This window comes from Poromitra crassiceps (assembly GCF_964638095.1).
Source record: "Poromitra crassiceps genome assembly, chromosome: 12".
Lineage (NCBI taxonomy): Eukaryota > Metazoa > Chordata > Actinopteri > Beryciformes > Melamphaidae > Poromitra > Poromitra crassiceps.
The window spans coordinates 3,601,563-3,615,565 of NC_139632.1; the positions used below are offsets into that span (position 1 = coordinate 3,601,563).

The 14,003-nt window shown below is 45.0% G+C and overlaps 1 protein-coding gene across 1 annotated transcript; it reads right to left on the reverse strand.

The window, feature by feature from the left end:
- Nucleotides 1-1,498: 1,498 nt before the first annotated feature.
- Nucleotides 1,499-12,727, reverse strand: LOC310786989 (leucine-rich repeat-containing protein 24-like; the record flags this gene model as incomplete). The annotated part of the gene is made up of 8 exons (XM_083648313.1): nucleotides 1,499-1,924; nucleotides 5,063-5,644; nucleotides 8,003-8,265; nucleotides 9,926-10,094; nucleotides 10,232-10,423; nucleotides 11,183-11,269; nucleotides 12,376-12,564; nucleotides 12,722-12,727. The coding sequence occupies 8 exons, from the start codon at nucleotides 12,725-12,727 to the stop codon at nucleotides 1,499-1,501; spliced, it is 1,914 nt and encodes a 637-aa protein (XP_083504439.1).
- Between the last annotated feature and the right edge of the window lie 1,276 nt (nucleotides 12,728-14,003).

Genomic DNA, 14,003 nt, shown 5'->3' on the forward strand with positions numbered 1-14,003 from the left:
GTTTCCAGAATAAAATGTTGACATGTTACGTTTCTGCAAACCACAGATACGTTGAATCTCAACATTTGTGAACCAAAAATATGTTGCATCAACATTTCAACTAGAACAACATAATGCATGCCTCCGCCAACAATTGAGCAGTCGACATCCACGTCTGTCCAGACTTTGACGTTTGAGCCAAATTCGAAGAAATTCCGTCAAGGCGTTACCTAGATATTGCGTTAACGAGCTTGAAAATGGCGTTTGTGAGGTCACGGTGACCTTGACCTTTGACCACCAAAATCTAATCAGTTCACCCTCGAGTCCAAGTGGATGTTTGAGCCAAATTCTAAGAAATTCCGTCAAGGTGTTCCTGAGATATCGCATTAACGAGCTACAGAATGGCATTCGTGAGGTCACAGTGACCTTGAACTTTGACCACCAAAATCGATACAGGTCATCCTCGAGTCCAAGTGGACGTTTGAGGGAAATTGGATGAGATTCTGTCAAAGGCGTTCCTGAGATATCGCGTTAACGAGCATGAAACAAGCGGTCGTGAGGTCACAGTGACCTTGAACTTTGACTTTTAGCCACCAAAATGTAATCGGTTCATCCTTGAGTCCAAGTCGACATTTGAGCCAAATTGGAAGAAATTCCGTCAAGGCGTTTCTCAGATATTGCGTTAACGAACATCGGACGGACGGACAACCAGAAACCACAATCCCTCCGGCCTGGCTCACTTTCCGCCATGCTATTTAAATTGCAAACTGTGGTTATTTACACGACCGCTAGAGGTCTACCATATCACTCATCCCATCTAGAAATGTTAATGCAACATAGTTTTGGTTCACAAACGTTGAGATTCAACGTGTCTGTGGTTTGCAGAAACAACACGACGCCCAAATAGTTTTCTGGCGACTGGGCTGGGGTTACAGCGCCTCCACTGGTCACCCTAGTTAGTCGTTACCACTGACCTATCATAGTGGCGAGGTCACAGTTCACCCATCTTTCAGCTTAATTACCAGTGACTTAAGTGAAATATGAGCTCTCCCCAGTATGTCCACCTCTTCTACTACGGCCAGTACATTACTGGAAGGCGAGTCTTTTTAGTCCATTTTGAGCAAAAGGCAAGTCTTGGGCCAGTGTCTCTTCCGGCATGACACAGCCTCTCATTCGAGGTCTATTTGGCTTGGATGAGGTTCGTCATGACTCTGGAACATAAACTCGTTTTTTGCTGTTTTAGATCCTCTCAATGTATGGCCAGTTCTTCCCTCCTCCAGAAGCAGTAGATTTAAAAAGTAAATCCTTCCACAGGCTTTTGGGTATTTCTCTCGTTCATTAGGAGATTCCAGCAGTAGGTCCCCAACCCCCCTTGAGATAAAATGTGACACACTTTGCAGTTTGCAGTGGACTAATTGTCGCAGACAAACTGCTGCATTAAAACCACACACTAGAGCCGTAAGATCTAACATCACATCCCTTCTGTGTCTTTGATTATCCAATAGATCCTCCCCTCCCTTCAACAGTGGATCTCATAGGCGATCTGAGAGTCCATGAAGAGGCCCGTGTGGTTGAGAAACAGCCCCTCGCCCTCTGACGTGATCACAGGCTCCGCCTCCCCTCCCTCCCCTGCCATCCTCCGCATGGTCCGTATGTCGGGCTCCTGCTGCTGCTGCTGCTGCTGCTTGTTGGGCGGGGCCAGGGCCGGGCTCATGGTCTGGCCGGGCCCCGAGGAGAGGGCGGGGCTGGAGGACATGGAGGCCTCTGACGGGGCGGGGTAACCCAGGTTAGTGGTGCTGACGGCTGCCGGCGGTGCTGGTGGCAACACGGGTTTGGCCCTGTTGAGGACGTACATCTCGTGGCCGCGCTCGTCACGGTACTCCTCCAGCTGGGCGAAAGTGGTCGGGCCGTCGGAGTAGTCGTTCACATAGAGGATGCTCTCCTCCTGCATGTTAAGATACAGCGTCAGTGTTATGGACATCATAATACAGTTTTAACAGAAGTGTTACAAATAGAAAGAAAAAAAGAAAAAAGTACTGGCATGCTCTGTTTCTATGGGAAATAAAAAAGAAAGGTTGTGGAGTGTAAAGAAGGTTTGGATGGCCAGGGAAGAGAGTTGGCTAAGAAGCAATGGAAGAAAAAGTTCATGGTACGGGACAGGGTTTTCCTTCAGTGTCCAGCGGGGGCACTCTTGTGTGGAGGTGTTGGGTTCATCCCCCTAATGAAGACTGGCAGACTTGATTGACTTGAGCTCACCTTATTTCTCACCCAAAACAACAACTATTTCTTATTATGTCAAAGTGTTCGGTGTTCTACAATCGCACTGAAAGACACACATTTTAAATGTACTCAACTGAAAATGTAAAGAGAAAGTGCAATGTGTTGCTAATGAGAGGGCAGTTGCTATGGCTGGGTATTTTATTTTTTATTTTTATTTAATCTTTATTTACCCAGGCAAGCAATTAAGAACAGATTCTTATATAAACAAAAGCAGCCTGTCCTAAAGGCAGGGGGAAGGGGGGTGAGAGGAAAAAAAAATGCTATTGGCTACATTTCCCAAAAGCTTCTTAGCGCTAAGAAGCTTCTTTGACCCTTCTTAAGGCTCCCGTAAGAAGCCAACGAAGCCAATGCGTTTCCCAATTGCTTCTTAGCCTAAGATGATCTTTCGTTAAGAAGGTTTTGTAAGAAGGGTCTGGGGCATTCTTAACACCTTCTTAATGACGAAACACTCGCAGATTCAGCCGCGTCAGGCAAAAGGACATAATAATATAGTGTCCACTGTTGTGTTTTTCCCTTTTTCCTTTCTTTCATGCACCCTTTAGTGTTTAAAATTGGGGAACACTTGAAAATCTCTCCTCTATGTAATATGGTTACTTGTGTTTTAAATGTTTTACCGTAGGCTATATTCCTCTAATCAGAATGGATTCCTTTTATAATAAGAATGTTGTGGATTTATATAGCACCTTTCACAGAACCCTTCTTAAGAGCCTTCTTTAGCGATGTGTTAAGAAGGCTGTTAAGAAGGCGTTTGGGAAACACTTCTTTGGAGCCTTCTTAACTCCTTAACTCCTTAAAGGAGGACTTACCCCCTAGATATGTATTAGAACAGTGATTTGAAAATACCTATGGAAAAAACCAAGAAATGACATATGCTCTTGTCTATACTGGACTCTTTGGCTGTGTTCAAGTCCAGATTTTTTTTTCGGAAATCGACGCCATTACAGTTTGCCTACTGCCTCAAAAATAATTTATTTGAGAGGGGCCATATCTTTATAAATATCAACAACTAGCCAACGCTGGTGGCCTGTTTGGAAAGAGCTTTGCTCAAAATGGTTGAAAGTTATATCAATTTGGTAATTCAGTGGCGAACTAGAAATTTAATTATTTTTCTGCATGTATCTCTATGACAGTGTATCAAACTACGTTACGAGAGCAAAGTGGCATGGGCTCATTACAGCAGCACACCGCACAATACGACAAACCCCCCGTTCTGGGGTAACACAATGCGAGATTTCTCTACGTCATTCCCTCGTCCAAGTTGCCATATAGTCCCTTTTTCATTTTAGTTTGGGGGCTTTTCGTGATTCTTGTTAAAAGTTGTGCAAAAGTTTTCCTCTCAGCGCAGTGCAGGCTGCCTGCGCCTCCTCCCTCCTGCCAGACCCCGGCTGGCGAAACAGCCTGCTGCATGCATGGGGCGCTCTAACCTCACGGAGCAACAAACAAACACAGACAGAAATAGCTGGTGTGCGATTTAGAGAATACAGTCTGAGATTGGGTACAGGATTGAGGGAATCCCGCATCTGTTTGCGAAGGTGCGACTGGACAGGACGCTTTTCACAGACAGGCACAGTAGTCGGAGCGAGGCGAGTGTCTCTCAGGGCTACTCAGGGCACAGCTGCAGATCTCTCCTCCTCCTCCTCCGCGCATTCAGTCTGTCCAAAATCATTACCGATATAATCTCAGTAGGAGGGATGCAGGGAAATATGATAGTAGCCGATGTGTTTAGATAAGCTTTGTCACGTTGTCACGTCGTAGTATAGCGTTATATTTTACATGTGCGCTAAACTGCGACCATATTTGTTTGCGGAAATATCAGACTGCTCTCTCTGCTCTCAGAGCACAGAGAGCTCTGCTCTGCTGCGCGTGCCCGCGGAGCTTGGAGCTAGTGCATGAGGTTTACAGTACGACTCTCTCCCGCCTGCCTGGGCTGGAGACAGCTGCTTCCAACTCGGACTGATAATATATACATCATCATTCGAGCTTATCCAGGTAAGATATTAATAAAGTAGTGACACATTCAGCGGGAAACTAACTATAATTAAGACATGTGCCAACTTTGACGATGTTTGGTTCAGTATTTTAAGAGCAAACTTCAATAGGAATAGGCTTGGAGTTCTGAGGAGCCGAAAGGGTACAGGGGGGGTAGGGGAGTAATTATCTTGAAATCCCATAGTCTTTGGGAACACTGTGACGTCAGTGTGTTCCTAATCTCCCATTCATTTGAGAAAAAAAAAAAGCAGTGTTCGACCTTTAGAGGGCGCTTATGCCAGTTATGCTGCTGAAAAATGATACAAATGGTAAAATGGCAACAGTTTGGTGTCAAATGTGGAAATTCTGACCAGAATTCTTCACACATCACCCCCAAAGTCATATATATTGGTTAAAAGCTGAAAAAAAGTGTTTTGGAGGTAAGTTCTCCTTTAAGAAGCTTCTTAACTCCTTAAGAAGCTTCTTTGTTGGGAAACGCAGCCAATAAGGTTTTCTTCTTTCTGAGGGTCAGGTTGGTTGTGTCAGGTAGGCTAGGCTAAGTAGAATAGTTAGCTCTTTTAATCTATGTATTTGTTGTTGGTTGCCTCTATGGAAACTGCTTTCTTCCATATAGTCAGATGAGTGTAATGAAAAGAAAGGTATTGTTTAGTATTGGTGCCAAAAATGATACCCAGCCGTAGCAATTACTCACATGTATTTCTTAATATGTTGGACATTAAAAGTTCTTGCGTATATATATATTTTTAAATGTTCTAAGAAAGTCCCCTTGCAGACTTGAACCCGCCTGTCACACAGACAAACAGATGATACACACCTTCTCGGCTCCGTCCGCCTCCTTCTCTCTCTGGTGATGCCGGCTGTAGATCATGGCGACCAGCAGGAGTGCGGTGAGGGCCAGGAGTGAGATACCTACTGCTATAGCTGTCTGAGTGGCAGCACCCAGGGCACTGAAGGCCATGCTGCCCAGGGCGTACAGCGGCTCGCGGCTGACGTCCGAACCCGCGGCGGGGCGATGGTTCCTCAGCCGCGGCCACGAAGGGTAGTACGGCGAGGAGACCTGGGACCACGATGCCCAGATAGAGGAGGAAGAGGACGAGGACGTGGACGAGTTGATGGCCAGCTGAAAGGTCAACCTGGCCACGCCCCCTGCGTTCCAGGCTTCACACTCGTAGAAGCCCGCGTGGGCCACGGTCACGTTGCTCAGGAACAGCATGCCGCTGCCGGTGTCGGGGTCGAAGCGCTCCCCGTCGATCTTCTGCAGACGCACTCTGCCTTCCTCTGAGTGCTCCTCCGCTCCTCCTCCTCCTCCTCCTCCTCCTCCACCAGCACCCAGCTCCTGCACCAGGCCTCTGGGAGAGAGAACCATCTTGCCCTGGGACGCCTTCCTCCAGGTCACCTGTCCATGCACAAAATGTTTTTCATTATATTATTATTATATATACTCATCATCGTCGTCGTCGTCGTCAATGTCTTCATCATCAGTGGTGTTGCAAAGGGCTTTCTTTCAGGGTTTTAGCTCAGAATATCTTTGATCAGGACAGTATATGTACCAAGTGTTATATTGTTAAAACTCGGTGTGTGGGTAGGTTAATTTTTTTTAATTTGTTTGACAATATAGTTTTTTGTGTGTGCAGCATTTCCTACTTTTGTAATGTTATATCCACCTTATTTTTGTGAGGCTCCCGCTGTAAAAATAATTCTGGGAGCAATATCCGGTCTAGAACGTGAGCAGCTGTGTTTACGCTGGGTTGACACTGCCTGGATAGTACTCTGCACTGCAGCCCACGACTGCAGCGCAGCGCGTGCCTCCTCGCATGGCATTTCCTTGTCGAACTCCGACGTTAAAAGTTTGCTCGTCACAAAATAACACTCGTTTTGGGAATGTAGCCTAATGATAATGGCTGGGTTTCCCAAAAGCTTCTTAGCGCTAAGAAGCTTCTTTAACCCTTCTTAAGGCCCCCTTAAGAAGCTTCTTTGTTGAGAAACTCAGCCATCATCTATCACATCTGCTAACCTGTTGCTCGTTGCACAAGTCGTCATTTATCAGCTCAGCTGCACCGGTTACAGACGGGTACATTAGACGGGCTGTGTGTTGTGTCAAGCTAGACGTAACGGGGGAAGAGGACAGCAGAAGGAAGCAGCACCCATGGTGCATCATGGGAAGAGGACAGCAGAAGGAAGCAGCACCCATGGTGCATCATGGGAAGAGGACAGCAGAAGGAAGCAGCACCCATGGTGCATCATGGGAAGAGGACAGCAGAAGGAAGCAGCACCCATGGTGCATCATGGCCGCCAAAAATAAGGTGGATAGGTTGACGGCGGACGATGAATAAGAAATCAATGCTCTTGGTTTTTCTAATGTGCACGCACAGTTCTGTTTGATTGAGAACGGCGTCTACTTTCATCGATGTCGGCTGCCCTCGAGGGCAGTGGGTCTCAAAGTGCGGTCCAGGGACCCCCAGCGGTCCTTGAGGGGGCTCCAGGGGGTCCACAGCAAAAAATGGAAGTAATAATAATACAATTAATTGTATTAATAATTAATCATTCCATCCATAAATAACACAATGGCAATGTATGACTATTTTAGTGATGGGTTTCATACACTTTCTGTAATAAAACATCTAAATAGTAAAATGACCACCACTCATCCGGTATCAGACTTTGCTGAGGTGCTGGAGCTTAAAAGTATCAAGATGAATGAAAAAAGGAGCGTCCGCACACTCAAATCTGTGCAAATATCTATTTATTGCAAGCTTTCGGTCATAGACCTTCTTCAGGCATAAGACGGGTAACAAGTGAATACAGCCTATAAAGGTTCAGACAATCATCAGTTGATTAGCCAATGTACAACACCTGTGTCAAATAAAACACTTCCTGGTGGCTAAACGTCAAGGGAATTGTAGTCCTACAGATTTTCAGGACTACACCCCAAAGACAAGTGTCCATTGAGACAAGAAACACTGTAAAGTGCATCAAATATAGTGTACAATATATACAACAGAACAAAAAACAATAGAGAATGTTACAATATGTAAACATCAGGCAGTAACCATCATAAAACATACAATCTATTGTAATTTATGTAATAAAACATCTAACAGCAAAACTCTTGTCAGATGGGGGACCCAGGGTCTAATTTGTGTCAGTTTAGGGGTCCTTGATGTGAAAGAGAACCACTGCTCTAGGGGTACTGGATAGACATGACCTTGTTCACAACCTTTCTAAAAGTGTAGATAGAGTGAACAAGAATCATGCGGGGCCAACCCCACTATCTGTGATTTTTGTCCCAGAAGTGATGTCACTTCAGCAATTGCATTGTGACATCACTGCTGATGTCATAGGCATTGTGACATAAGAGCAAGGGAGCCCCGCACAGCGGTCGAGCTGCAGGGCGGTTGAGTGCACTTTTTCCTGTTACTCTGCCAAGAGACCTTAGTTTGTTGTCGGCCGTCCAACATTCTGTATCGGCTATTTAGCTGGAAGCTTAATTGCTGCTCTTTGTTTATTTGTTCATTTTTGTATTTTGCTCAAAGTCTAAGTAAAAGACATCTATCTGATTCCTGCCTCTGTCGTCTCTGGTCCTGGGTCCAAATACATTCACACAGCCTAATATAATAATAATAATAATAATATAACACCCTATGATAAACATGGACGTAGCCACCGTGACAACGTCACCCATTGCTTTGTGACCTCCCGTTTTGAAGCCTGGAGTTTGAGCGTCACCATCAACTTGCCGGGCAATGTCCCTCACCTGTGGCCGTGGGTACCCAGAAGCATGGCAGGACACCCTCAGGCTCTCTCCCAGGCGCACAGCCAGCCTCCTGGGCTCCAGCTGCACCAGCGGGGGGATGCACACCAGGCTGTTGAGGGGCACCTGGACCAGGCTGAGGTGGGAGAGGCGCGGCGGCTCGGTGCAGACCAGACGCCGCTCGGCCGAGCTCAGCAGACGCTGGCCCTCCTCATCGATCCAGCTCCTCAGCCAGTGGAGAGCGCAGTCACAGCGCCAGGGGTTGTCTGGTAGAACCGGTACAAACAAAGAAACAGAGCAGTGTTGGGAATCTTTGATGTCGGGAAGGTGGAGAACCGCAGAGCAGGCAGCCTACAACAACAACTGACTTTTAAAAGGCTTATTGATTGTGATGCATCAAGAGAGAGACCAGACAAAGCTTATGAACTAAGTATTGTGCTTCTCTGCCAGCCTATATAATGTATTCTGTTCCTATGACATTATGTATTCTGTTCCTATGACATTATGTATTCTGTTCCTATGACATTATGTATTCTGTTCCTATGACATTATGTATTCTGTTCCTATGACATTATGTATTCTGTTCCTATGACATTATGTATTCTGTTCCTATGACATTATGTATTCTGTTCCTATGACATTATGTATTCTGTTCCTATGACATTATGTATTCTGTTCCTATGACATTATGTATTCTGTTCCTATGACATTATGTATTCTGTTCCTATGACATTATGTATTCTGTTCCTATGACATTATGTATTCTGTTCCTATGACATTATGTATTCTGTTCCTATATAAAACAGCAGCAGTAGCGAGCACACTTCAAAATTGAAGTCGGTCAAGGTGCAGGGCCAAGTTAGAAACGTACAAAAACCAACGAAGAGGCCAGCACTCAAAAAAGGCCTTTAGGTTATTTTAATACTTAGCTTGAACACAGAAACAACAAACGCGTTTCAGCAGGTAGCCTTCATCAGCGTTGCTGTTCCTATGACATTATGACATTATGTATTCTGTTCCTATGACAGCAAGACTTTATTTGTCACGTCTGTCTTGCCCGCCCCCATCCAGCAGACAGTCACTTGGGGAAGGAAGCCATGGCCGACCAATTTGGGGCCCGCGGGCCAAGTTTGGCCCGTATGAAACTAGAAGACCTAAGAAATCCATCGGAACCATGTCAACATAGCTTGTGGGGAAAGGGGCTAAATAACACTCCAAAAGTGATGCAACATTTTGGCAATGGAAAAACGTTTCAAAGGGGTCCCTTGATCTCACCTCCAGATATCTGAAGGAGAATGGGTTCTATGGGTAGGGTTAGGGTTAGGGTTAGGGTTAGGTGGTTAGGGTTAGGTTCTATGGGTAGGGTTAGGGTTAGGGCTACGCACCTTGAGTTGCATGCACTTTCTGTCAGAAAGGTGTCTTTCGCTTTTAAATTGTCTTTTTTTTTTATAATCAACCCTAAATCTAACTAATAAAATTACTGTTAAACAGATACAAGAGTAGTGTTTTTATTATTTTGAAAAGTTATTTTAGATTTAGAACGTCAATTGTCTATAAAATATAATACATTTTAATGTAATGTAATTTCACATAACATCCAGATAAAAAGTGTTTGGCCCTTCATAAGAAATAATCTAGGCAACTCTGAGGGATGCAATGAATTATATATTTTTTCCTAATAGAATCCACATGTAAAATCCTTAGAGGGCACTCTGTAATGCTTTTGTAAGCGTTTTCTTTGTTTTTTAATGTGTTTTTAAGACAGCTAAATGTCAGCTACATCTATGATGCTGTTGCTGATACTCAGCAGCTTTATACATATTGGGTATAAATGGTATTAATGGTGGTAAAGGAGAACCATTTTGTTGTCATGGTTACATTCACATTCATCACGTTTGTGGTTTCATCGCAGCATCGCCGTCTCACCTGTGATGCGCAGCACCTGGAGGCTGACCAGTGGTCGTAGAGATGCAGGACCAATGGTGTAGAGGTTGTTCCTGCTCAAGTCCAGCAGAGCGAGAGAAGTCAGGCCAACTAGCGCGTGGTCTGCTAGCATGTCTATACTGTTGTGCTGCAAGTGGAGTTCCTGGAGACGCTGCAGGGACAGGGATGTATTGTACACATCACAAGGCAGAGGACATGGGGGCGGGGCTTAGCATGAGGTCCAAAGAAACGGGACAACTCTAAAGTGTCAAGGTGTCTCACTGCCACGTGTGCTCTGATCTGCGTTACCTGCAGGCCCCGGAAGGTGTAGTCCAGCAGGCGTGTGATGTCATTTCCTGCCAGGTATAGAATACGCAGATGGTCAAGCCCCTGGAACATATCGGCTGTGACCAAGTGGATCTGGTTCCCGTTCAGCGCCAGCTCGAGCAGCTGGCCCTGGTTCTGGAAAGAGCCGGGCTCCACCGCCGAAATGGTGTTGTTCTGGACAGGCAAGGAAGAGGTGAACAAACAATACGTCTTTGTTGTTGGCTATTGCTCAGGAGCGATTTCAAGTAGCATTGCTGTACTGGGTAAGGACAAATGCATGGGTAAATGAGGGAGATGGTTAATACAACGTACAGTATGTTTTACAATTGAAATCGGAATGTTTTTTTGACTGCTTTGCTATTGTTTCTTGTGTTTTGATCCTATCCTGCTGCAATTAGGCGTCCAATAGTTCAGTGCCATCTTGGTTACAATTAATATTATATTTTTTTCCACATGCTTTTAATGCTAGAATCCATACTCTTTTTTATGTTTGCTATTTCAGTCATATATTTCTACTTAAAAGTAGTCCAGTATATGTAAAGAATAATAATATTGAAGGGTCTATCAGTGCTTCCTCTATATATGCATTCAGCAGTGGCGAAATATGGTACATATTATTTTTTCTATACATATATCTTTTCTTCTTCTTTCCTTTAAAGTAACGTTACATTATTTTGTGCTACGGACATCCAGGTCAATTCAAACACCTGTGAGTAAAGCATCACTTTGCGCTTAATACCTGAAGATGTCAGCACAACACATAGGTGTAGAAAGCACGGGGACAGGGGGGACATGGTAGGCGTACTATAGGAATAATATAGGAATATTCACGTTCAATTGGGGGTAAGGACTCATTGCCTACCTGGAGTCGTAGCAATGCTATTGATGTCATTTGGTCATGTGAGACATTCAATCGGTTTGTGTGCTTCTTACCTGAAGGTAGAGGTAGTGCAGCTGCTCCAGCTGAGAGAGATCCTGACGTCGGATCTGAGCGATAACATTGTCCTGGAGGAAGATGGTCTGCATGGAGAGAGTGGAGGGAGAAGTTAGAGGTGAACAGGGTAGAAGGTCAACTAGAAATAACCGCCTCGAGGTTGTACGCCTCCGTCAACAAGTCAAGTTGCACTCTTCTGTCCCAGGGCCAGTGGGCTAGCTAGCTCGTTTTCACACAGGAAGTTGCGGAAGTGATCCTGAAAGCTGTAGTTCCTCGAATGGCCACTTGAGGCCGAATGCCGTTCCCGTTTCACCTGCGTGTTAAAATGCCCCACTTTGTAACAGTAAGTAAGCATCATGCATGTTTACAGAACATGTTACATGTAACATATAGTTAGGGATGCATGATATATCGGTAATCATATCGGTATCGGCCGATGTTAGTAATTTTTTAACATATCGGTCATATCGGTATCGGTCAGATGTTGCAATGTTAATATCGGTTATCATTATCAGCCAAATTCTTCACATTGATATGAAATAATGCAGTAAATCTATGATTTATGGGCTTTTCCAAAGGCTTTGCAAATAAAGAAATGCATAACTTTTTCAAATTCAGTGTTAACATGTGTTTTTCAGTATGTACAAAATGTGATGATCATAAAAATGTGGTTTTATACAGATCATATCGACATCGGTAAATATCGGTTATCGGCCATAACAGCAATGATCGGTTATCGGCATCAGCCAAAATTTTCATATCGGTGCATCCCTACATATAGTATATAGTAACATGTTTACAGAACATGTTAGATGTAACATATAGTAACATGTTTACAGAACCTATAGGGGGGTGAGTTTCTATATGACTCGCCCTGTTAAGAGTCAAACAGACAATAGAAAAGAGGATGCTTTGGGCGTGATTGACAGGTCACCTGTCCAGTGATCACGCAGCTTGCTGATCACAGCAGGTGGACGAAATCCCTTGGTTCATATGCTGAACGGGGAAGAGGGCGTGACTTTGGCACTCTACAGTATTATTACAGATATCACTGGAGCTGTAGTTCATGCAGCAATAAAACTCGATCCAATCAATGATTATTGTTTATGGCTTCATCTATGTGTCTGGTAGATTGAAGATTCTTCTTGTCGTTTATTTCCGTGAAATGCATTTCTTCCACTACTGAGCGCACCTGTGTGGAGGGAGGGACATGCTTGGGGACGTCCCGCAGGCTGGTGGAGCCACACTCCACGGTGAGGCTGTAGCAGCGACAGCCCGCGGGGCAGGAAGGAGAGGCATGTCCAGGAGTGTGGAGTGACTGGAGGAGCAGGTAGAGGAGCGCCACTGACAACATAGCCATCACAGTGGAGGAGGAGGACGACTGTGGACAGAGAGACAACGGTCAAGACAAAAAACGATGGATTCAACAACATGAGATGTTCCTGTTTGGCTGCACAAACACTGACAGTAGTGCTTAAAGCAGACCCACCACAACCCTGTACACGCATAAGCTGCAAGCATAGGTGCACTGCACACACCCGCATGGTCGCGTGCGCACTGCACACACACACACACAGACACACGCATGGACTCTCTCTCTCTCTCTCTCACACACACACACACACACACACACGCATGGACTCTCTCTCTCTCTCTCACACACACACATGCATGTATGGTTGCGTGCGCACACACGCATGCACTCACTGCACAGTGCACACACACACACACACACACACACACGCATGTATGGTCGTGTGCGCACACACACGCATGCGGTCACTCTCTCTCTCTCTCACACACACACACACACACATGTATGGTCGCGTGCGCACACACACACACGCATGCGCTCACTCTCTCTCTCTCTCTCTCTCACACAGACACACACACACACATGTATGGTCGTGTGCGCACACACACGCATGCATGCGCTCACTCTCTCTCTCTCTCTCTCTCTCTCACACACACACACACACACATATGGTCGCGTGCGCACACACACACACGCATGCGCTCACTCTCTCTCTCTCTCTCTCTCTCACACACACACACATGTATGGTCGTGTGCGCACACACACGCATGCATGCGCTCACTCTCTCTCTCTCTCACATACACACACACACACACACAGACACACACACACACACACACACACACACACAGACACACACGCACAAAAGCTCCACCACTTACATCACACATTAATCAAGGCTGGCTGATAATAGGCTTTCAATTGACTCGGTAATTAAAATGATTGATGGCAGTTATTATATTAGAGAACTATACGGTGGTGGTATCTGGTATTACAGTGAAACGACATCTCTCCAGCCAGGTTAAGCCAGCCATTTACTGGCACAGATATGTGTGTGCAGTCCATAGAGATGATTCAAATGGCAGAGATTCAGACAGGACTACAATCAATTACAGACACTAATCTGACACTGATTAATGACCCTATAAAACTAATCCTGTGTAAAAAGGCTTTACTCAACCAGGGATTTGTGCACTTCTTCTTCTTCCATCATTTCCAAAGACAACATTAGAGCACTCAATTCAATTCAATTCAATTGATTTATTTGTTCGATAGGGGACAGGTGTACATTAATGAACATTAAAAAAAAATGAAATGCATGACAATTGCAGTCACAAGACTGATTTCCATTGTTAGTCCCCCTGCCAGATGATACAGGCTTAGAGTCCTGATAGGGGTAAAAAGTATACAAAGTGTAAAGTGCAAAGTACAAATATACAGGAATATACAGTCAGATACTAAAACCTGAGTCAAACCTACAGTCAAAGCCATGAAATACTCCCAA